Source organism: Mesocricetus auratus, unplaced genomic scaffold, assembly GCF_017639785.1.
Source record: "Mesocricetus auratus isolate SY011 unplaced genomic scaffold, BCM_Maur_2.0 Super-Scaffold_100019, whole genome shotgun sequence".
Lineage (NCBI taxonomy): Eukaryota > Metazoa > Chordata > Mammalia > Rodentia > Cricetidae > Mesocricetus > Mesocricetus auratus.
Window position 1 is genome coordinate 23,368,277 of NW_024429200.1, and position 26,045 is coordinate 23,394,321.

General features: G+C 41.6%; 1 protein-coding gene across 2 annotated transcripts in view; it reads right to left on the reverse strand.

The window, feature by feature from the left end:
* Nucleotides 1-981: 981 nt before the first annotated feature.
* Nucleotides 982-26,045, reverse strand: part of Cav1 (caveolin 1) — a 31,358-nt gene continuing 6,294 nt past the window's right edge. For both annotated transcript variants that reach the window (XM_005080934.4, XM_040728481.1), the window contains exon 3: nucleotides 982-3,154. In XM_005080934.4, coding sequence (XP_005080991.1) covers nucleotides 2,813-3,154 — 342 coding nt within the window. In that variant the 3' untranslated portion in view covers nucleotides 982-2,812. The remainder of the gene's footprint in view (nucleotides 3,155-26,045) is intronic.

Here is a 26,045-nt window from a genome sequence, read left to right on the forward strand (position 1 = left end):
TCCTTTAAGTGGAAGTCCCACTTCTTCCTGGATCATGTGGTGATAATCAGGGTGTGTGTAGGGGAAACAAAATGATGGGTAAATTCATATTCCAGGCAGCGTTACCAGATAAGCACTTTCCATGCTTTCTCAGCAAAGAGAAGAACCCTGTCATGCTTATGAAATTTCTCAGCTAAAAGAATTTAGAGATTTAAATTTGGAAATTCTGCTGGCTAATTTTATTTGTCAAATTGACTGGACTTTAGGCTGTCCAGATTTCTGGTTAAACATTATGCTGTGGTTCCTTCAAGAGCAGTTTGAATGATGCTGTGTTTCACTTGCTAGACTGGACAAAGCAAGCTACCTTCATTCACGTGGATAGACCTCATTCAGTCTGCTGAAGGTCGAAGTACAATAAGAAGCTGGTCTTCCATCAAGACAGAGAGAGGTCCTACTGCTTGGATCCTTCCAACTGGTACATTCGTTCCTCCCACTGTTATTACTGGAAAAGTAGCATATTGATCCCCAGTATCCTGGCTCACCTTCTAGAAGTAGCCAGTATCCAAAATCACAGGGCCAAGTCATTCTGATAATCTCTTATTCTCTACTCTTTTCTTGGATTTTGTCTCAATCTCCATCTTTATCATGTATCTATCCTGTGAATTTGTTTCTTTGGAAAACTTTAATAAAGAAGCCCCAATATAAATTTAGGTGGAATAAGATGATAATATTAATATCTATTATACAAAGTTATTGGGACACAGGTTAACAGATAATAAATCATTGTGTGAATTGCTAAAAATGCTTTTGCTTTTAGTTATAAATTGCAACTAAATTATTTGAAGTAGTCCATGGATAGCAATGACTTTTAGTAGAAATATCTCACTTAAATTAATTTTTAATATTTGAGAAGTTTGCCACCTCCAAACACATTACAAACATGCAAATACACTTACACACATGCTTACTAAATACAAACACACACATACACACGCATACCTGTTTAACTGTTAAACATTTTTATTGTGCAGATTTGAAATCTTTATAGGACATGCAGCATAAAAAAGTGTAAAATATATCAGTAAGCATATAAAATTCAATAACCTTTTGAACCAGCAACTGACTTACATGAGACTGAGCATCTAGGAAGAACAGACATGTCTTGGGACACACAGTTTACAGACTGAATCACAGAACCATTTCCCAAGTGAGTCTCTTTCTATAAAGATAAAGAATATCTTTACATTTTAAAAGTATGCAGTATAGTACATGTTCAGTTATGCACACAGTTGAACAGCCAAACTGTGTCCATGCCAGTGTCTGTTTAAAATGCAAACTGATAATCAAAGTAGGTAGCAGGTTCATAGTTAAAGTGTCAGAAAAAATGAGAGAGGAAATGAAAGTCAAGCAGAATTCCAATAAATGTATGAAAATGAAAATAAAAGACTGCCTGGAATTAAGAAATATACTTATCCCCCCAAGGGCAGAGCTGTAATATGAGTGGGGAAATAATAAACAGTTTTTGGGTGTCTCAGGTAGGCTGTTTTCTGGAGGACTCAGGTATACAGGTGAAATTCCTCAGTTTGGGTTCAGAAGAACTAGAACTTATTCCAGCAAGAACATTACCTCAAGCTTTTGTTACTGTCCCGTCCCCCACCTTCTCTCCTAACAAAGTGATGCTTGGATTAGTCCAAAGGCTCGTGGCAGGGGGAGGGATCAAGTGTCACAGCATTACCGGCTATTGCAAGTGCTATGCATAGAAGGGGTCATGCTTGCAACAGCTTTGGCAGTCTCATTTTGGTGACCTCCTTTCTGAGACAGCCCTCCCTGGAAGCCCACTGATCAGCTGAGAATGGAGCACAGCATTGAGCCACTAAACCATTCCAGCAAGGGAGTAGCTTAGATTCAGAAAAGTGGGATTTTCTTGAAAATGAGGGAAGCTGAATAGACATTCAGTCTCCAAGAGGCAGGGACAGCTGGCTCCCACTTCTGCCAGCTCTAGAGAGAGCTCAGCCCCATTTGTCTGCTTTAAATCACTTCATTGGGTTCATGTTGACCGGGCTTGTCATAGAGAAAGATGCTACATGACCAAGCACAAGATCAATTTCAACAGATTCTGTATCTCAGAGTCAGAAGCCAGTATGGAGAACTAGCAAGCAGATTTTCTGTGCTTTGTTCTTTAGGAAAGCTACTGGCAGTAATGAAAGTTGATGAGTTAGACCCTATTGGAGAAGAAAAATTAGAAGGCACCCAGGTCTTAGTATAGGTATAACAAATATTCAGGCACACAAAATAACAGGTTAAAATGTCAAAATGAATAAGACATTACTGGTATCATGATATTATGGTCTCCAACTTGATAGTGATCGCTAGCTCCCACTAGATTGTGATTGTTAACACTAACTCTTCAGATGGTTGGGGAAGTATCTGTTTAAAAACTGCCCACTTGTCCCTAAACATGAGGCCTTAGCCTGGAATTCTTCCCTTTCTGTAACATCACCATTTTAGAATGGGCAGATGAGGTTGTTGGTCCTCATTTCTTCCTATTTTTTCAACAATATGTTTGTATTTTAGCCAATAAAACAATGGTCCACATATAAAAGAGAGGGTAGCAATGGGTTTAAACATTTCAGACTGTCAAAAATAGATGCAGTATCCCAAAAGAGACAAGTAGTACATAATGAAAACTGAGCGGAAAGACTTCTTTGTTCTGGACCAAGACAAACCATTCATAAATTGCTGCTGTGCTAGCAACTTGAAACTTGAAGTTGGCACCAAGGAAATAATAAGGGAAAAAAAAGAACTGGGAATGCTTCCATCCTTGAAATGTCACTCATATTTCTTTCTGCATGTTGATACGGATGCTGCTGAATATCTTGCCAATAGCTTCAAAGAGGGGATCACAGAAGGTGTGGACATAGATGGAATAAACGCGGCTGATGCATTGGATCTCAATCAGGAAGCTCTTGATGCACGGTACAACTGCCCAGATGTGCAGGAAAGAGAGAATGGCGAAGTATATACCCCAGATGAGGGCCATGGGGATGCCGAAGATGGTGGACAACAAGCGGTAAAACCAATATTTTGTCACAGTGAAGGTGGTAAAGCTGGCCTTCCAGATGCCGTCAAAACTGTGTGTCCCTTCTGGTTCTGCAATCACATCTTCAAAGTCGATCTGAAAGAAAGAAGGTGCAGAATGTGAGTGTGAACAGAAGAAAAGAGGAACACCCACTTGAGATTTATGCAACTGTCTAAGATGTGTTTTCCAGCCCTGTGACAGACAATATCAGTCGCCAATAGCATCTGCCTCCTTGGAACTCACTGGGAGCATGAATGTGTGGGTGCCTCTCAGATCTGATTAGGGTGGAGCCCAAAGGAATTTTAACATATTCCCCAGCTGTTTCTTTCCTGTGTCAACGATTGAGAACTACTGCTTCGATAACAAATGAATACATTTAGCGTTCTTGCTTTAAAGTAAAACACAGAAATATGGCTAAGGACACACAAAGCAGCCAAATGTAAAGAATGTGACATGGTTTTACTGCCTTCAAGGACAATCTTACATACAGCACCGAGGACTAGTTAGTGTAGAATCCATTAATGGCTTGCCAAACGGGATTAGCAGAATTGTGTCAGGAAATTTGCTCACTGGTGAGCTGAGGCATTGAGATGGGAGGCAAGACTCAGGAGCAAGCAAGAATGAAGACAGGGAGTGTCACAAGCAGAGGAGACTAGAGTGACCACGTCAGAAAGAGGATGATGCCAAGTATTTTCCATGAAGTGAGGGTCTATGAAGATATTAGAGCAGGGAAGTGCAGCCACAGCCACGTAGGGTTTCTTGGGATGAATTTGACAATGTATATGCATGTGCATGAGTGTATATGTATGCATATGTGTATATGAGTATATGTGTATGTATGTCAGTGTGTGTATATGTGTGAGTGTGTGTACACATATGTGTATATGAGTATGCGTGTATGTATGTATGTCAGTGTGTGTGCATGTGTGAGTATGTGTGCATGTTTGTGTGAGTGTGTGAGTGTGTGTGCATGTATGTGAGTGTGTGCCTGTGTGTGAGTGTATGCATGTGTATGAGTGTGTGCATGTGTGCAAGTGTGTGCATGTGTGTGCCTTGTGTGAGTGTGTATTGTGTGAGTTTGTGTGCATGTGTGTGCGTGTGTGCATTGTGTGAGTGTGTGCATGTGTGTGCATGTGTGTGCATGTGTGTGAGTGTGTGAGTATGTTCATGTGTGTGCATGTGTGTGTGCATGTGTACATTGTGTGTGCATGTGTGTGAGTGTGTGTGCATGTGTGTGTGTATGCTGAACAAAGGGGAAGGGAGACCAGCAGGGAGACTGTGGCAGAGCCCAAGTGAGGACGGCATAGTCAAGATGGGAAAGTGGTCATAGAAAGAAAATAAAAGGAAAAAAGAAATAGGGGAGAAAGGAGGGGGAAGCTGTGCAAGGAAAAGAGTAAAGAGAAAAAAGAAAATAATTTCTGTAAATCATGGGAAGATTTGGTGACTTCAAAGAGAGAAACAAAAGGATGACCTTTGAACTCCTGATCCGGCTTTTGGGGAGAAAACAGGTAGCATCAGAGCAAGGAGAAAAGTAGAAAGAAAACCACTTTAAATTAGCAGGAGAGATCTCACTTGGGAATTAGACAAGCTGAGAATACAGTTTTGGTAACGACCCATGGCCCAGGAATTATGACTACTTCAGAAATTGTTCTTGGGAAGCAGTCAATCTAGTTTGCCCTCACATAGCACTTCAGTCACCAGATGCTTCTGTGCATTGGTGATCTAGGATTTCAAAGCTACCTGGAACAGTAAGTTTCTGTCACTTTACAAAAGAGACACACGGTGACTTTCTAAAGACAGACATACAGCTATGGGAGGATGCTAGTGCAATCTTGGCCCCTTTCCAATAGCATTCACATCTAGGTACCTGTTCACTGCATAACTAATCCTTAGACTTTATAGAAAGTAAATGAAGAACAGGACTAAAAACAATTTGTCATCAGGAAAACTGGATAGTTCCAGGGCTACTGCTTCCTGGTGGCTGCTGTATGCAGGGCTCAGGGCTAGTTGGAAATTCACACAAACTCTTGGCTATTCCTGCAGCCACCAGAGCGCAGTGTCAAGGCTAGAACTTGGGTTACTTCTGGCTGCTGCGCAGTGCCAAAGAGTCACCTTTGATTTAACACACGAAATGTCTTTTGGAAAAAGTACACTATGCTTACCAGCTTTAAAGTTTATTTTCCAGAACATTCTGTTTCTTGCTCTGTTGCCCAATGTCCTAATAGTATAATATGCAAAAATAGTTCAGCTACAATTTTGTAAATAGTAATTGTGCTTTTCCTCAGCACATTTAGGACTAGACTCAGAGGTAAGCATTCACGTGTGTTTTTTCATGGCTTGTAAGAAGTCAGGAATATGGCTCAGCCACAAGCACGAGGACATCAATTTGGTCCAGAACCCAAACTTTTAAAAAAAAAAACCAAAACACACATAGGCTCAGCAGGCCAGTCGGCCTCATCTAATTGTGAAGTTCTTGACCAGTGAGCGACTTTGTCCTTAATAAAAAAAAAAGATGGATGACTTTGGAGAAACACTTGATATGTCCTTTATCATAAACACTACACATACACACACACACACACACACACACACACACAGGTGAATGTACGCACATACACACTACTCACAGGAAATACAAGGCAAATCAGATCAATACTTGAATATGTTACATATTCATCTATAATTATGAGAACTGACGATTTTCCTTCGATTCAACTAAAATATGTTCCTTTTTCTTTACTTTTAAAAGATGCTGTTATTTTGTAAGTAAAACTGAAATGTCAAAACTGCAAAATTTTCAGGAAAGTTTAGATCTGGGATCAAAGGCTAAAGAATGGCGGTTTGCCAATATCCTGGGAGTGCACACCTGTTTCAGGACACAAAGGCAAAGGTCCGTTGCTTTTATAAAAGGGGCCTGTGTTACCTATTACCCCAGAAATGACAATGAAATGCCCAGGTGAGCAAGAGGTTGGTTTGAGGTTCAAGTCTATTCTAAAAGAAGTTAGTATTTCCTTAAATACTGAGTCACTTTACAAAAAAAAGTACTTTTTGAAAATGCAGGGTATTTCACAGTAATGAAAAACCATGTGAGTAGCTGTGGAATCTTGCCACACTTACCCTTCCCCTAGCATGACGTCATGGGCAGTGGTACAGCATGGATGTGTATGGTCTAGTGTATACTTTTTCAGCAAGCATATTAGAAATTCTTTTTTCTCCTTTTAGGTACTTTTGAAACATTTTTCAGTGCCTTCCAAAAACAGGACTTGAGTACAATATTCAAATACCCTAGAGAATTTGGCACACAAACTTTTTGGAACAAAATTACATAGATATAGTCATGCTGCTAATTTAGTCTTAAGAATGTATGGTGGCTTAGAAGAATAAAATAGTGTAGGTAAATTTGGTGTAGCTGGGGGCAGAAGTAAGGCCAGCTGATGAAGCACTAAGACCAGAGGGCCGCCTTCTCCTCTCTGCATCCATTTCTGTATCAATACCCAACAGCTCACTGTGAGTTCAAAGCCCTGAAATGCTGCAAGTGCTAAGAAGCAAGAGACCCGACAGGCTCCTGGGTCTGCTGACTGCGCTTTTAGTAGATAAGCAGGTGTGGCTGACGCAGCCCGTGAAAGATGTGAATTCGCCACCTACGCCTGGCTCAAAAGGACTAACCTGTATTTGTGATCACCTTCCTTCCAAGCCTCTGAGATGTCCTCATGAGGACCTTGAGGGAAGTTAATAAATTGCCCCAAGTTGCCGAGACGCTGGAGAGCAAAGCTAGAATGCATCACATTTCGGGTCTACACTCCTTTGACTTCTGCATTGTGGGAATGCAAACTCTTACACTAGTCTTGGTGGTTAATCTTTGCCCGGTAGACAGGCACCAGAAGTGCTCACACTGTGCTTGTTGAAGGAATGGCTCTTGCTAACATTACCACTTTAAGTTAAGACGTCTGGTAACAGGGATATTTTGAGTTGTGTGAACTGATGTTATTTATATTGCTCTGAGCAGTATGTTCTCACAGTCCTGGGAATTCAGCCAGGGACTGTCAAGCTAAATTGTAGATATGGAAACTGAGGCACCAAATGATTAAAAACGAGGCAGTCAATCTCATGGTCCCAAGTGGACAGGTAGAAAAACTGAAATTAGAATGCCAATTTCACAATTCTCAAGTATACAAACAGTCAGAGGCCCCACACAACTCCCCTTTTTACACATACCTATTCTATCTCTAGGTAACCACACATCTCCCCTTACCATCTAAGACTGTGACTTGGCAGTGTCTCTGCATGCATTTTAGAGAGATGCCCTCTTAATTCTGTGCTCATGACATTTTCATACTTCTGCCAGGGTGAAGAAAACTTTCTTTAAAAGTTTGTGTGTGTGTGGGCGCACGCGCGTGAGTGCGCTTGTATGTGCCTATGTGTCTGTTCAGCTGGGTGTGCATTTCTGTGTGTGGCAGGTGCTGGAGTCTAAACTCTTATGTTCATCATTGTATACCAAGCACTTTGAACCACGAAGCCACAGGGAATACTCAACAAAACCATCTTTAGTGTCTATTTTGACTTGCATTCAAAGTTCACTGAGGTAAACATAGTTCTGCTAAATGAACAGTAGTCTAATCAGTGCAGGGCAAATTTCCACACCAACCAATCTATTTTGTAGATTCATAGAAATGTAAATCAAAGAATCTTAAAGAATTGGCAGTCCCATTTAAAACCCAGGAATCAATGGCCACCACTGCCTTGACTAGATCAAGACTTATCTATCTACTCATCAAATGACAGACACAGGGTTGGAACTCAGTCTCAGGAACTTTCCTGGCGTCTTCTACCACTCCATGCCATCACCAGTCATTGGTTGTGCTTTGTGACCAACAAGAGCAACTTCTGGTCTTCTATTTGAATTTAAACATTGTCTTGTTCTCCAGAGGCTTGGGGGGGGGGTCACTGTTTACATAAAGCATTTGACTGATTAACCTTCCATCAAAACAGCCACTCTTGAGTTCTGCTTCCCAAGGGGCTTATCCCACTTGTCACTCTCCATTGTGGCTGTACCTTGGTTGATGTGGAATTTTGCTCTGCCATTGAGTAGGTGACAGTTAGTGAGCCCTGTTCTGTTTAATGCTGTTGGCCAAGAACAATACTTGGTCTGCTTACTCAGATTTAAAATGGCATAGGGATTAGAAATTGGCTTTTCTCAAAAGATGACACAAGATAACAAACCCAAGTGGTGTGAGCACCCTGTGGGTTTTAGAATGGGATGCCTCAGATGAAGCTCCATTATTCCACCGAAGAATTGCTTTTCTGTTCTGCAATCCAAGGAACATGTTGCCATTTTGGTAATAATCATTATGCAGACCTACAGACCAAAGGTTTAGGGTTCAGATGTGATTCGGCAATATTCCTGTGTCTCAATGGATGCTTTCTCAGGAGGCAACAGTTTATATTACTAGAGTTTTATAAATGATGCTAAAATACCTTTGCACAGAGTCAGCTGTTTCTGAAAATAACAAAATCTAGCAACAGATGTCAAAAAAAGCAATCCGTCTTGATATGTTTTGATAATGTTTGGCCAATGCAATAAATCTCAGAAGATCCTGTCCTGTTAAATGTGTCTTAAGGTAATATATTAGAGGCAGTTTATATGTACACAGGATTCAGGAAACATAGTCAAGTTTTTTTCTGTCTCAAAATATGAATCACTGTTTTCTGATTAAGAAGTAGTCAAGGAAAATTTGAGTACCTTTGTGGTAATATGCACAATAATGTTTTCACATTTTGTTTTAGTGGAGGAAGATACATTTTTGTACTGTTAGTGGAAACTCTGATTATATTAGAATATAAGAAATATTGTTCTGTTTTGGTTTGTTGGGTATTTTTTGTTCTTACCTTTGCTGCTTACTTTGTTTTCTTTTGTGGGGAGCACAGCAGGGATGAGGGGGATATAGGGAGTGTGAGGTGAACAGAATTGAGGTACATAATGTGAACCCCCCAGATATTCAATAAAGGAATTTATTTATTTATTTATTTATTCATTTATTTGTTTGGTTTTTTTAAGGCAGGATTTCACTGTAGCTTTGGAGCCTGTCCTGGAACTTGCTCTATAAACCAGACTGGTCTCAAACTCACACAGATCTGCCTGCCTCTGCCTCTCAAGTGGTGGGATTAAAGGCATGTGCCACTACCACCATGCTCAACAAAGTAGTTAAAAAAAAGACTATAAGAAATATCTATTAGAACATTACTAACATGATCAAAATGTATGTGTAGAACCTATCACACAACAGTTACTAGGATGTTTGCTGAAGAGCTGTCTGTTGCCTGTTCAACACAACCACACTATAGTCCCAGAAGAGTTCTCGCCACTTAGGTAACTGGAAGGGTCTTCTGATCTCAGAGATGTGTCACGGTTAGTTTATATGTGGGATTATCATGTTAGTCTTCTTGGTGAGAGGTTTGTGGTTTGTTGAGAAAGTACATGTGACTCAGTTCTAACCAATAAGATTTAAGTTAGTCTCTTGGTTGGAAATTTCAAGAAAGCTTTTCTTTTTAAGTTTTACTTTTTATTCATTTGTGTGTGTGTGTGTGTGTGTGTGTGTGTGTGTGTGTGTGTGTGTGTGTGTGCGTGCGCGCTAGTTTTGGACATGTGTACAGGTACTGGAAGAAGCCAGGACAGGGCATCAGATTCCCTGAAGTTGAAGGTACAGGTGGTTTTGAGCTACCCAGTATGAATGACGGGAAGCTAAGTCTGGTCCTGAGAACAGTGAGCACTCTCAACTGCTGAGCCATATTTCCAGCCTCTAGGAAAACTTTATCTTCCTTCATAAAAAAAGACGGGGTTTCATGCTGCTTAGAATAGTATGTGGATGAGTAAAAGAAAGGGGATGGAAATATTGCTCCTTTTGCCACTGACCAGCTGTGGAAGCAATGCCAGCAACATTGACCACGTGGCTTTTCCTATGTGGCCTGAACATGACATTATTTTAATCCACAGATCGAGGTTTCATTCCTAGAACACACTTATTTGTCGGTAGTACACATTTAGAAACATGTTCCATGTCTGGCTTCAACCTTCCCACATTGCAAGAATTTCCCACAGAATGCAGCCAAACCTAATTCAGGAAATGTTTACTTTACATTAATATCAGAATGATAAATTAACTATGAATGGAGCAGTACAATGTGTTTTTCAGCTATAAAAATGAAATTTAAATATAATGGTATCTAAAATGGGTCTCAAGGATCCCTATCCAGCTACTAACATTCTTTCCATGCCTTCTGCTTGATTTGGTGGTTAGAACTCATGATTGTCCTTCAAAAGTGAAGGGTGTGATTTTGAAGATGTGTTTAAGAAACACGGCAACATCTCACTGGGTGTGTTTCTTGCTCTCTGCCTTGCTCTGCTGGAAGTTAACTGCCATGATTGGATTCCCTTAGAAGAGGAAGGCATGGACAAGAACTACAGGCAGCCTCTGGCTATCAAATATTGAGACACTGAAGTCCTCAGTCCAACAGCTTGAAAGAAATGGATTAGTTACCAGCCATGAGGAACAGTCTGGATGTGGTACCATTCCCTACCTTGGCTTTGAGGGGATTCTATCCTGACGGCTACATTGCACCTTGTGAGAGGCCCTGAACAACCACTCAGAGAAGTGACAGTTTCATTCCCACTACTCAGAAAGGGCAAAGTGATGGATGTCTGTTGCTCTACATTACTAAGTTTGAGGATAATTGGTTCTGAAGGTGTAGACTATCTAATTCTGGAGCAAATCACTCTTATGTTATCATTTTATTTTGTCTTTTACTTTAGACAATTCAGTTTTCATACCTATATAAAATCATGTAAAGTGAATATGCACCTAATTTCTTAGAATTTGGTGCTGAGGGAGATCAATAAGTATGTCTAGTTGGCAGGTGGTTGATGCTAGACTACCCAGTCCCTATGTATAAGCTGGTCTAATAAGCACTCTTCTATAAGACATACATTCCCTTGGTTCTATTTTTCAGGAGAATACTGCCAGAAATGTTGCTAGAGCCACTTTGATTTAGAAAATACACCTAGACAACCAAATCTTGACTTTTTAATCTAATATCCCAAACTGAAATAGTTACAGTTCTTAGTTTTCAGAAGATCTCAGCACGAGTACCATGGCAAGAGGATTTTTCTAAGGACAAGAGTGCTAAGATGCATATTCTCAGTTAACACTGTCATCAGACTCTGGGCTGGGATCTGGAGTTTGAACTTTTCTTATTTCAGACAGGGTCTCCTTGCGTCACTCAGGCTAGCTTGAGCTGAAGATCTTCTGAGTTCTAAGACTACAAGTCTGGTTCTAGGGCTTCCATATTAGTTTTAGTTTTCTTCAAAATCATTTGTGTGTACGTCTGTCTGCTTGTGAGTCAGTATATAAACATGAGCGCAGGCACCCATGGGGTCTAGAAAAGGGGGTGGCATACCCTGGAGTTGGAGTTACAAGTGATTGTGAGACATCTGACAAGGATGGTGGGAACTGAACTGGTATCCTCAGAAAGAGCTTTTACCCCTCTTAACCATTGAGCCATTTTTCAGCCCTCAGGGCTTTCTCTTTAAACCAGAATTCTTTTCTCAGTGGTAAACCTTAGTGGAGCCATGGCTCCTTGCAGCTAATGACAGCCCTGGCTTGCTTCCTTCTTTCTTCTCTGGGGTCCTCATATGCTGGATGCCATCGGGGTACTAATGGATAAATGAATGCAAACATGCTCAGAAAAAGTTTTCCTAATTTCAATCTACAAATACGGACTATTGGTGTAAAAATTACCATAGTCATTACGAAAATCCACTCAGTATAAATCCCAGTGTATTCCCATCACTCTACATTCAATAAAAACAAATGTATTTCTTTTTCAAAATTAAATACAAATTTCTAAAATTCTAGTGTGAGCACCAAATCCAGTCACACACACAGAGCGTGTGTTCCAACTCCGTTCTCTGTTCCCACACAAGTTTCCAACATGTTGAGAGGCCTTTGAAGCTGATGGGATAATACTGTGTATGAGCATGTGGGTATGGACAAGGATGAGAAGGAACACAATTAAATGTTACCAGAGCACTGCAAGTTTGCCCTAATTCCCATGTGTTTTCTCAGAGGCAGACTTTACTGGGTAAAACTGGCACCGTTGGGCAAGAGGGTGCGGTGGTTCCTGCAGCCAGCACTGAAGGCAGAGAGAGGGTCTGCATTATGTTATAATCTCCTACGATCACACGAACCCCACAGTGACCCACCCATAACTTCAGAGGAATGCAAATCTGCGGTAGGAACACTGATGCATTTTCTTGGCTTGAAGGCCTGCTGCTTTGTAGTGGAAGATGTCAAGTGACTTCATCTTTCAAAATTTCCTGGGACTGTCTCCTGAGGAGCTAGGGAGAAAGATGGATGCATCCGTAACAAGAGCATCAGTGGATGCTGACAAGTGTGAGCAGGGGAAGAGTTTTGGGGTGTGGGTTACAGGGCATGAAAGGGTGTGCAGCGAAAAGCCTGGGCTTCAGCTTGGCCTTGAACTCCCTCCCTCACATTCAATCCTCAACAACCTCGCTCTTCCCAGACCAGAATCTCTGGGGCCCTGGCCTCATCCTTCCTTTCTGTTGTCTCTTTTTTGTTTTTACCATAGCATTTTATTTCTCCTTTGTTTTTTGACAGAGAGTTTCTCAAACACTGAGAATTTCCTGGAGATACGGTGAAAACACAAGTTTCTGGGGCTTGAGTCAGAATCAGTGGTCTGCGTGTGGTGTCTGGGCCTCTTTCGCTCCTGCCCTGAATTTGATGTAGGATGTCTAAAGAAGAAAAAAAGCTGCTAGTGGAGAGGATCTCAAAATCTGGATATGGAGATCTGAATCAATGCAATGGTGTATGAGAGAATCATCTTAGAAATGCAGTAAGTGATCCAGGCCAACAACATGGATGCTGGATTTGCTTCCCTTCTTGACAGCATCACATCACATCAATGGTTAGTCTGCTCCTTGCCTTGGTTTCTTACTTAGAACATGCAGGTATGGTGGTGTCTGCTCCATGGGGATGGTTGACTTACAGAAAATGCCTAAGACACTGGCAGCTGACTCAGGAGCATTGGCCCAGTTATCTTGGTCAGAAAGGAGTGAGATGTACTCTGAGGTTCACATTCCATTTCCCTGTCATAGGCAGAATATCCCCGGCCTGATGACACAGGTGTACATTCCTAGTTTATACTTCGCCATGCCCCCATTACAAGCTAAATGAAAACCCCAATTTCCAGTAAACACCAGGAGAAGGCAAGTGATCGTGGAGTTAGGGAATTGTGTTGATCTGATGCTATGTAAAGTCTTCTGAGAATGCTCAGCAAACCACCAGAAACAAAGAAAAGGCATGGATCTACCCGAGGTTTCACAGGGAGCATGGTTTCTCTAACGCCTTGCTCTGACCCCTTGCCTTCAGTCCAGGAGACAATGGATATCTGCTGCTTTAAGGCCACCCAGCTTGTAACCATTTGGTGGTGGGAACTCCTGGGAAATGCATGTACATCCCCATCCATTTTCAGTGTCGGGGTTTGGGGATTCCTGAGTGTTTCCACACCTCTTCACATAGGGTATGCACTCTTTTGTTAGGGTGATCCCCCAAGAACCACACCATATAAGTGAGGCTAATCGGCCAGGAGTTTTATTAGGGAATCCAGGACACTTTGTTCAGACAACTTCACATTTTCCTTATCACAACGTTTCTAGTTGCAGATATCTTTCTACAAAGCAGGGTGAGTACCTCCTGGTGGCTTTTATTCTCCGCAGACTTCTGGTGTCCATTTGGTGCCACTTGTTGATGTTGAGTGCCACCAAAGAGGTGACAGAGAACAGACAACGGTGTAAAAATAGAATGAGAAAGGAGCCAGAGATAGGAAGCTGGAGACTGTGTGTTAGTGAACTTGGACAGAGAGAAATGACTGTTTGGTGCCATGCAAGAGGAGGGACAATGTAACCATCCAGGGCATGGCAAATGCTGTCTCCAATAGAAAAGGCCCGCCTCATTTAATGTATGGAGATCTTATTTTATGCAAACACCCAATTAGAGGGCTCACCGGGAGGCCTGGCTTGCTCCCTGAATTCTGTGTTTATCCTTTGACGTTTGTTGTTCTTTAAGCTTCTTTCGGGACATGCCATGAGACAGACATGAATGATTAGCATATTTTACAAAAAAAAAGGCTCTTAATATTTTATTCAGATACAGCAAGTAGAAATGTCTTTGCCATTTTCAGGCTACTCCTTAGTCCCTAAATGTGTTTGTTTGAGTCACATCTTTTGAAACTCCTTTTGCAGTTGTCACAGTGTTCTTGCTCCCCTTCAGCTCAGTCAAAGGAACATTACAAACAGTCTTCGTTCTACCTCACGGATGGAATATTTCCCCTCCAGTGCTTTTAGTCTGTTTATTAAACAAATAGAAAATGAATCAAATAAATCTCTCCAAGCCTGGATGCTACTTGGCAAATGGGGGAAAGGATACACACACATGTGTCCCTGCAAGAAGAATCATAGCCCATTGTACAGAACTGACACAGTCTGCAAAGTGACTATCCACACACTGACCCTGACCTTTATAGTGGGGTTTTCCACATGGACCCGATTGGCAGGTTGATATTTAGGTTTATGTAAGTCCACATTTGGGGGGGTGCACTGTAAGATGATTATTTGTGTTCCTGAATTCTGCTCACTAGATGACAGTAACATCCTCAAAATTGTGACAAGGAATGCTGTCTCCAGACATTGACAGATGTCCTCTTGGAAGGGAGGCAAATTTGCACCTGGCTGAGAATCCTGTCCTAGACAATCATAATATGCAGTGATAAGGCAGTACCTTAAGTTTAGAAGTATCTGTGGTCTGGAATGCCTCTGTTTATTGCAGGGATGTTTACTTTGTGAGGCCATGGCCTCATGGAACCATCTATTTATCCACCTAACATTTGGGAAGCATTTGCTTTTTGAGGATGGAATAAACGAAATGAAGAAACAGGGCCAGGTCAAGGTCATAAGGCTGGATAAAGGTCGTTGAAAAGGGGATAGTATAATTAAATAGACACGAACTTTGGCTTTGCAGACTCACATAAGAAACATTGCCAGGGAGGGGTGATGCTCTTCTGGGATGCACTCATTTGCTTTTAGGTAAGAGAGGAAGTCATTATCTCTCCTGATTCCAGATCATTAGCTTCTAGGATTTTGAGGAATTAAGGACGATATCTCCCAGGCCCATGCCCAAGTCCATGACCAAGTCTGTTTTTGCTACAGAGCCTCTCACTGGCTGTGGGATGTGCTTGGCTTGCTTCTACCACTCCCTATCTGGCTGCGTGTCTATTTCTCATCTTGCCTCAAAGATTTCATTCTTGCCTCTTTAATGGCTTCTCACTTGAAACTCTTTTTCTACCCAGTTATTACTTCATCACTCATTATTTAATGGTATTCTCTCTTCTCTCCTCTCTCTCTCTCTCCCCACTCCCGTGTGTGTGTGTGTGTGTGTGTGTGTGTGTGTGTGTGTGTGTGTGTGTGTACTGTTTCTGCTAACAGACTCTAAGTTTCTGGAATATAGTTGATCATAAATCAATATTTGTTAAATATATGAATGAATTAGTGAAACTTGCTGTCCTGGTTACTCTCCTATTGCTGTGAAGAGACACCATGACCAAGGCAGCTAATAAAAGAAACCATTCAATTGGGGACTTGTTTATGGTTTCAAGGGTTAGCCCATGACCATCATGGGGATGGGGAGAGCATAGAGCAGGCAGGCAGGCGTGATGGTAGAGCATTAACCTAGCTTCCATCTTGATCCAAGGTAGAAGGCAGAGAGAGCAAGTGAGACCCGGCCTGGCATGGGCTTTTGAAACCTCGAAGAGACTACCTCCCCCAGTGAGAACGCACTGCTTAATTCCTTCTCAACAGTTCTGTCAACTTGGAAACAAACATATAATTCGATCTATGAGCCTATGGGGACCTTTCTCATTCAAGCCACCACTGGACATTTCCTACTTATAAGAGCAATCACTGTCTTCATTCCATTTCCTTTTAAGAAACAGAGTTCTGAATGTGTTATTATCTGGCTCACAGATTAGAAACATTCACTGGTATAGTAACTTTTTTCAATCCAGGTATATATTTGGTAAAAGCCTCCACTGAGCTTGACTAATGACCACAAAGATGGCTTCGTTTAATTTTGCGTATTATGAGAATTTGTGTTCCAACCTACAGGTTTTGGTGTAGCTTTGGTTGTGGGAGCCGATGAGTCCCTTAGGAGTGCTCAGGTGGCCTAGAACTCAAGTGACTTCATGTTTAGCTTCAGATTCACACAGCTGGGGTGCTAAATGATGGGATTAAAATCATGTGGGCCTTAAAAATGCTAAACTTTATGTCAGTTGGAGAGAAACAAACTTTACAGCTCTGTGACAGGAAAATATGAGTCAAAGGAACGCTGCCTTTTTGCTGCCTTTTTGCCTCTTAGTCATCTGATCCTATTGCTCACAGATGGGCCTTAAAGGAACTCCAGAAACAAGGCCACATGGACTAGGTGCAGTTGACAACTGTTGGCTTTGTAGGACTTTTCTATTTAGCTAGGTCTTTACTGGGCCATTGCTCTAACTGAAGCTGTAATTATGCCTTCTCTGCTTCATGAGCTTAGATGAATTGGCTAGCTGCAAAAAAGGAAAAAGAAACCTTGAAGGTTTGTAGCCAGCTTTGGAACTGACTTCTGCTCCATCTGGGAACACAAACAGCCAATTTGGAGACAATGAAAGAGAAGACTGTGATGCATACAGTCCAGATCTGTGAAATGAGCTCCAGCTCTAGATCGTCTTCAGAACTAAGTGTGTTCTGTGGAACATGTGGGCTCAGTAGGCCTCCTGCAAGTTCAGTCTTTCAAAGACGATTTAATTAAGTGCCATAGTTGCAGTATTAAGACCAAAGATGCCAATTGGAAAAACTGAGGGAATTCATAATAAAAATACTATTGATGATTAACTGGGCATAGTGGTGCAAGCTTTTAATCCTAGTCCTTGGGAGTCAGAGACAAGTGAATGCCTGTGAATTCAAGGCCAGTCTTGTCTGCATAAAGGGTCCCAGGAAGAATGCTAGTTACTTAGTAAGAACCTGTCTCAACAAACAACCACACACACACACACACACACACACACACACACACACGCACAATTTATTGATTAGAAGTTTTCCACCATCCTCTCTTTCTCTCTTTGTCAGATGTGTGTTGGGGTTTCTACTATTGTATGAATGGTCTACTTGAATTATAAATCTTTTTTTTTGAGACAGGGTTTCTCTGTTTTGTTTTTTGGAGGCTGCTCTGTAGACCAGGCCTCGAACTCACAGAGATCCACCTGCCTCTGCCTCCCGAGTGCTGGGATTAAAGACATGCACCACCAACGCCGGGCGAATTATAAATCTTTAGAAATGAAAGTGACTTAGAGATTGTCTTGTTCTACAGTTTAATTGTTGTAGACACAGGAAGTGGATATGACTTTTCTAAGGCCAAAAGTATCACTGGAGATACATGTCCAAGAGAGGATTGGAATTAAGATTTATTTTTGAATTTAGTTTCCCATTCTGCTCTGAGGCATGACTGGTGACAGTAGATGTCAGCCAGTGACTAGGATCCTCTTCTCTGCCTTGTGTGGATTCTCTGAAGTTCCCCGTGGCTACTGGCACTACAGGAATTTTACATCATTTTTAGGAGAAAACCCAATGTGAGCTGTTAGCTCCAATGCAGGTAAGAAGGAGCTAGCGAAGTAATACCTTAGTGCCTTTGCGACTGTGAAAATCTTACTGTGACATGTAGCTTTGTTTTATTAATAAAGTCCTAGAGTCCAAACTAACATGGATTTTATTCTGACTATGTATCAGCTGTATCTAGGAGCTACAAAGGAGCTTGGGCTCTACCCTAGATCAATCTCAATGTGCAGTGCTTTAAATGTTCTCCAGATGACTTGAGGCCAGATGAAGAGCTTCTCTGTGGAAGCCACACCCTCTCATGAGGTTCCATCTCAAGGTTCTACCACAATGGGGTTTATATAAGCAGCCAGCTCTGTGACTATGCACTGTGTAGGAGGGAGTGGAGGGCGGGCTTGCCACACAGATAATGCTTCGTGCTGACCTTTTGGTCACTACAATGCATGCATTTTTTTTCAGTGTTCTGCTTTTGGGTGTTTACCACTTTCATTCTCCACTGCAGATTCAAAAGAGGCTACACCAAGTATTTATCTCAGCACACCAGGTTTTTTGCTGAAGTAGAGGAAGGTGCTCAAATATGTCTATGCTAGGCTCTGCCAAGTGCTGCCATACTCAAAAGTGCAATTGTAGAGGGAAGGATAGAGTTTTGAGAAGTTGTATAGACAAGGAAATTAACACACAACTATCAGGAAGTGGCTTCTTGTGACACATCCCTGGGATTAACCACTGTTATTACTTGAAAGTATTTTCTATTTCTTTTTAAGTGACTCATGTTAGCCTTCTGTTTTCCTGAATGATGGCTATGCCTGAATAATATTTTTCTTGTGAATATCCCAGTAACCTGACAATAAGCAAAGAGCTGTCATTCCAGGATCTTTTCCAAAATATCATTCAGACCAAACAGGCCCCCTCCCCAGGGGAGTTCTGTTTTCTCCTGATCACCTGCAACTTTCTTTTTTCCCTAGTCTCCACTTTATTTTAAGACCAAGTAGTCTGTAGCATAGTAAGGAATCTTGAAGGTGACATTCCTTTTGAGACATCAAATCATGCTGTCTTTAAAATATCATTTGATTATAGAGATGCTTAGTGTCCTGGAGCTACTGACAGATTTAATTTGCATCTCCCATTGCCCACTGTCTGTGAATCTAGTAAGGCCATATTGACACTAGTGATTCTCAAAAGAGGTCACGGCCCCCAAAAGAGGTTTTGGTCCCCGAGGGCTGTGGGCCCATTATGGTGGAGAGTTTATTCTATTTCGCTATGCTCAATAGGCATAATGGCTTTCCACATCACATGTTCCCTTGTATGACCATCTTTCCCTGTTGCTTTTCTATTTTCATGCTTAACTGATATATAATTCTCATTATATATTTTATTTCTAGTCCTTTAACACAACTGTGCTTTGTAATAGTCATTATTTTATATAGTACACGTGTAACTTGTCAGTTTTAATCACAGAAGTTAATGACATTGTCATATCTGGTGCCATGATCTGTGAGGTGAAAGACCTCTTGTCCACTCCAGTCTCTGACAAGACATTATATGTGCTAAGACTGTGGTTCTGGCCTGCATGTTTCAAAGCAAATCCCACATCTAATATTCTCATCACACTCCGACACTCTTTCTGGACAGCACCTCTTCTTCCTATATATTTATTTCTAACAGAATTATTTCTAACAGAGTGCAAATAATTTACACTCATCCTGTTGCTGAGATTCCTATTGGAAATCAAGGTAATTATTCTTAGACATATCCTAGCAAATCTATCTGCTATTACAGGAGACAAGTACAGGCTGCATATCTGAGATATAAGTTGACCTTTTATCGCACACGGCACAGACACCAGTAATGGTAACTAACGTCTGACCCCAGAGGTCTACTACGTTCTGACTGTCCTGGCTTTATTTTTACCTTTTTCTTTGAAAAGAGATCTGTAAGAGACCAGCTCTGGGGGCAAAGGACTCTGCTGTCGTCATAGAGGATGGAATTCAGATCCTCTCAGCTCTGCATGCTCACCACCTCAGATAAAGCCAAAGAGAAGGAACATGCATGCTCACCACCTCAGAAAAAGCTAAAGAGAAGAAATAAGCCAGGGGCAGGGGTAGGGGGAAGCCAAGCAGCAGCCAATGGCATCCTGGGAATGTGCTTGGCATACCCTGGAGCTTAGATTTGATCTGTGGCACCCCAGGAGGTCATCACTAGAAGACCCAAGGAAGGTGTATTACAATTTGATCATTTAATACTGGAGTTTAAAAAACAGATTCCAAATACGATTGAAAACTACATATTAAAATACACATACAAGTATTACAAATACAGGCAAATATGCATGTGTGTAGTCATACATACATATAGAATATAATTTCTTTTGACTGATAGTTGGGATATTTTTATCACTGCTTCAGATTTTTCTTTTCTTACAAGATTTTAAACTGTATTCATTAAGAAGGCACACAGGAAGCCAGGTGATAATGTAATTCAACTGCTTTTTCACTCAGAAAGGACCAAGTTGGCAAAGGAAGTTTAGAGCCTTGACTCAACTGAGCCTCTCTTTCCTGGTGGCTGACTCAGTGCTGAGCTCTAGGGTCCAGCTGGAAGTGTGGTGGCAGCTATAGAAGTGAGGGCCAATGCCTTGCTCTGGGGGACATAGGCATGAAATAAGGCAAGAAAGGGAGAGAGGTAGACCACTCTCCTCCAAAGGAAAGAGAGGAGAGCACTTTCCTCTTCGTGAACAGTGAGACTGTGACTGGAAAGCTATCCAGTGCTACAACAGTGAGGACATAACTACTAAAGAGCAGGTCTTGCAGACTTTCCTGAAGCACAGACATCCTAGGCTGCCACTGCAGGGTGGCTGGAGCCCTGTGTGTGTGTGTGTGTGTGTGTGTGTGTGTGTGTGTGTGTGTGTGTGTGTGTGCAGAGGGTGGTGTTCTGGGACTCCATGTACTCTGGGTCTGGTGGGGAGTTTGTCTTCCTTAATATTTCTTGCGCATGCTTTATGGGAACAATTCAGTCTCAGATATATTTAACTACAGAAAAGGGGTTTATCAAAAAATAATTTGGGGGATTGTTTGTGACTTGTCGTTTTTGTTTTTCAGTGATGCCCTTTCCAAAAAACAAAACAACAAAACAAACAGACAAAAAGCCTGGCTTTTTGAGGAACACACAAGAAAGGAGGATTTGTTGAGTTAACAAAAATAATCTGTGACAATTCTAAATAACGCAGTGCCCTTTCCTTGATATATCCTGGCACGCTCACTCCTAGGCTTGTTCTACTCTGTGCCCAGGGAAGGCACAAAGCCAGGCATGACTGAAGAACACTTCAGTTGTTTTCAGAGATTAATGCTGTCTTGTAAAATGCACTAGTTACTTGTAAAATGCACTAGTTAAGTCTATTTTTGTTTCTGGCATTTGTTTTTCAGAACAAATATGTAATGCCTAGGGAGGAAGTCTCAGAGAAACTCCCTGCAGAACTCAATAGACCTTTCTCCCGCCAGCATCTAACTAAGGTTCTTCTCGGTAGCTTCCTGTTTCCACAATGTATGGCTGCACGGCACGTATGTCTATACAGACAGAACAGGCAAACGGGGTACCTTCACAACAATTGTTTTGTACTTGTTGGGACCTGCTTGGTTGTTCTCTTGGGTTTACCCTGCCCTTCACATCCAGCAGGACCCCTCGCACCCCAGGTGCTTCCGTGAGCCTGGGTCATCTAGGTACTTTAACAGCTCTGCAGTCAACGCCATTGGTGCTACTTCCACTCACTGAGATGCCCCAGGAGTCCCTGCTTACCTCTGGTCTTTTGAAATTTAGTGTCCTGAGCCTCAATAAAATGTGTGTGTATGTGTGGGGGAGGGCTTTATGTCGGTTTGTACATCCATTTTTCTTCCTTCCTACCAACCCACCAGGTCCTGGAATCAGGTCCTGCAGTAATATTCCTATTACTTCCAACATAGACCACATCAAAAATGCCTGTTTGCTCAATGTGAGGTTGCCATCCCATATTCAGCTGTTTATAACAACACCGCTTGCCTGGAGTATGACCTGTTCCAGAGGGATATAGGATAACAGTGGTTAAGAGTCCAGGCTTTTGTGTTCTGCTGCTTCGGTTCTATTGCTGACTCTTCTACTTTCTACCTGTGCAGTTCTGAGCAATCTGTGTTTTCCTTTTGCTAACTGAGTGTGCTGTTGATAACAAGAGTATGTAGCTCTCAGGACCACTGAAGGAGGAAGTGCCGTTGAACTATGCTATGGGAGTGCTGGAATGGGACTCCCTCTCCCTCCTACCCACACATTTAGCACTAGGATGATGTAACCAGCCCTTAAAAGGGCATGTACCATCAGCTGACTCCGTGGCCCCAATGCCCCTTTGTGGGTCATCGATACCTATAAAGATCCAAATACTCTGGTTGGGTGAAAAACCCTGGTTGGCCCGGCTGAACTGGCTTCTGGTTTTGCTTGAGGCTCTGTCTACACTAAGTTGCTGCTGGCGCCAGCCATGCACCGTCACCTCCCTGGCTGCTCCCGGTGGGTACCCTTTGGATGGACACATGCCCTTGACTTTGAAGACTGTCAAGAACTCCCTGCTCTGTGCCCGACTGTTGTCTGCCCTCTAGTCACGCCCTTACTCACAATTACCTCAGTGCACGTCCCTTCCCTAAGTCCTGGAGGTGGGTCTGGGATTATCTACTCAGCTAGTGCCTGAGCCTGGCTGGCTGGCTGGATGTGTGAATTCATACACGAGCCTGCCATGCAGGATTACGTGGCAACACTGTGTAAAAAGAAGCAGCAAACGTGGCGGAAGGTAAAGCTGGGGTGTGTGCAGCCTGGCCTAGTAGCATAGAGCAAGTGGCCAGTGAGTAACAAGGATTTTATAAGACTTTTTTTAAAATTTAGAAACAGTCTTATTTTACGTATCAATCCCAGTTCCTTCTCTCCCCGGCCTCCGACTGACCACCTCCCCCACCCACACACACTGTCTCACCTCAGGGAGGGTGAGGCCTTCCAAGAGAATCATCAATGTCTGTCATATCTAGGCTGGGAAAGTAGCCCTCCATGGGGAATAGGCTCCCAGAGTCCATTTGTGCACTAGGGGTAAATACTGGTTTCACTGTCAGAGGTCCCATAGACTGTTCAGGTCTCCTAACTGACACCCACATTCAGAAGACTTGGTTAGGTCCTATGCTGGTTTCCCAGCTGTCAGTCTGGGGTCGGTGTGCTCACATTTATAAGACTTTTTAAATTGTTGTTTGTTTGCATTCCATCTCCTGAATTCTCACTATTTGGGCTCAGTGTCTTTCAATATTCAGTGTAAATGAGAAATACAATTGTGTTTGATATCTGCACCACACATGACTCAGTATAATTTCTAGACACAAGTATCTAGCATTGAATCTGTCAAGGTCTAGCTATAATATAATGCTGTTATTGGGTTCAGTAAAGGTTTGTATACTTAATGCAGCTTTAACAATTTAACTTTTAAATCACTGTTGAGATACAATCCACCAAACATGTTTAAGTAGCCTCAAAATTAAAAACGCCTGATTTTTAATTACCAAAACAGGTAACAATGGTTAAAGGGACGCTTGAACTTCCCTTTCCATGAAGTAATGACCAACAAGAGACATCCTCGTAAGATTCAATAAAGAAAGCAAGATGTATTTTATATCTGAACCTTCAACACAATTTCCGCGAGAGGCAGGAAATATGTACTCTCTGCAGGTGTAACAGTGCTCTACCAACTAAATCCCTTGGTAGTCACCCAGTACATGGATCATGCAGATTTCCTTTAAGATAAAGTTCAAAAACATTCCCCCTCCCTAAACAATGGTTCATGAGAAAATATGCAGTTTTATGTTTCCTGCACTAACTGAAAAATAGTTAAACATTTTAATCTTTTGATTGAGTCACTGACAAAGTATGTGATGGAGGCATGTCAGTTTATTTAACCCTGTGGTTCATGGAAAGTATCCAACAGGTTGGTATATGGTGATAGAGTTTAGAAACTGCTCATCTAAATAGTGGGGCAGCTTGCTGCCTGTGATGAAGGGCATGACACTGGGGAATGTGGAGGAGAGAGGCAGGGCCAATGCATCCTTGATCATGCTTTCTTCTTCCAAACTGAGGCACCTCTGGGTATGAAATACGGGGTACCATTCATAGCTGTTCAAGGTTTAAAAAAAGCCTGGCTTCTCAAGACTGATCAGTGTTGTCTGGGATGGGGCAACATGGAACATACAGTTGCCCCACTCAGGTTAACCTGGGGCTTTGGGATTCCAGTTGGCTCTAAACTCAAATGGCCTCAAGGGATGGAAAGCCATTGAGCAAGGCTGATTTGGGAGTACTCCACGTTGTTTCAGCATTCTCTAGTGATGTTTAAAGTTCCAGACCCTCAAATAGTGTTCTGTCAGAGAAGTCAAAAAACCAAACCAAGAAACCAAACCAAACCAAAAACCAAACAAACAAACAAAACAAAACGAAAAAGCAGAACCGCTACCACGTGACTCGTCTGTTCTCTTGGGGTAGAAGAAGGCAGAGCAAATATCCTTAAGACAACTTGGGCACAACCTTTTCTAAACCTGATTCCATGGTGTTATCATTTGATGAATGATCACTTGAGGTTCTGAAAATGTAGATACTCAGGTCTGCCTTCTGTATACTCTGATTTAACACATCTGGGGAGTCTCAGGTATCTGGATTTTTAAGAATTTCTCTATTGACCCTAATGCCTTAACTAAATCTGGGAAACCTCTAGGGTTTTAAAGAAGCTATGTATTTTTTAAGGCTTCCCAGTTCACATTTTCAATAGGAAAATTCAAAACCCAATATGGAAGGAGAAAATATCAAATATTAACTGCAATATTTTATACAATCTAATCATAGTTTACTGGACTCCAAAAGAAAACATTGTTTATAAGTATTTTTTAGCACAGTACTATTCACACTATACAGGGACATCTCTGAATGTGGGAGAGGAGAGCCCTTACTACATTCATTTCAAAGACATATATATATCTCAAAGACAAAATATCTTTGCAAGGATATTTCACTGGCATCATAGAAACTTTGTATCTATATCTGTATCTATATATGATGTATATATCATCTTATGTACAATGCATAGCACATTGTAAACAATTCCAGAGAATGCATATGTATACATATGTGCAAATACATACAGGTTCTCCAGAGCAGAATAAAGGTTTTATGCATCCTGGCATAAGCCTTCATAGGAATTCATCCTCCCTATCCTTTCCCTACTGAAAACATAGTATCGTGGAAGGATCCAGAGTCCCACAGGTTAATACACAGGCCTCTCTTCCTAGCTTTCTCTAGGCATTTCATCACAGAGGACTGCTATTTCAAAGTAGGGCAAATTATGAAGAACTAACCATGCTTGCTGTTGTATACACTTGACTGGAGAGGATGCAAAAGCAGGTGGCTTTTGAAATTTCTGGGCTTTATAGATCCAGTTCCCCACTGCAGCTGTTTCTAACTCAACCCTCTTAAAATGTAGCCAGCACTGCCTGCTGTTAATGGAAAAATATCCTACGTCATGAGCCCTTCATAATGCAATGATATATAGTATACTTTGTCATAATAAGTAATATACAATTTTATTCAGTTAAAGTCAAAGTTTAGATAATTCCTTACTGTTTTTTGACTGTTGTTAAGAGATGGAAATAAAACAGTCTACTTTTAAAAAGCACACACACACACACACACACTGCTGCTGCTGCTGGGTGCACTTAAAATCACTTCATATGCTTAGAAATGAATTATGTCACACATTTTAGTGTCTTTCTTTGCTCAGTAACATGTGAAAACTTGCAGTCATGGATGACTGCAATGTGGCTTTATAAACTGGACACTCTTAATTCCGGGTATGATTTCAGGTGTGGCAGAGTACTGATTACCATCTTAACAAAGTATCTTAAACAAACAAAACCCAAGTAAAACTCCTATCAATTTCAACAGAAGAGGAAGCCACCATGGCCCTGAAAATGTGCTTTGATTATATGTATATTAAAGTGGCTTAATTCTATGTGATGCTTATCTGACATTAATCACAGTTTTTCTAGACTATTTTCTTGCATAAAAGAGTTACAGATGCATCAGGGAACACCACTGATACTGATCTGCAAGCCTTCACTCAAAGATTAAAGGAAATAGTGTGCATGTTTAAGAATCATTTCATTTATGTCTTAGGGGAGAATGCTACAACCAGATATTTTTACTTTTGGACAAAGACTTCTTCCCAGATGTTCTGATTTG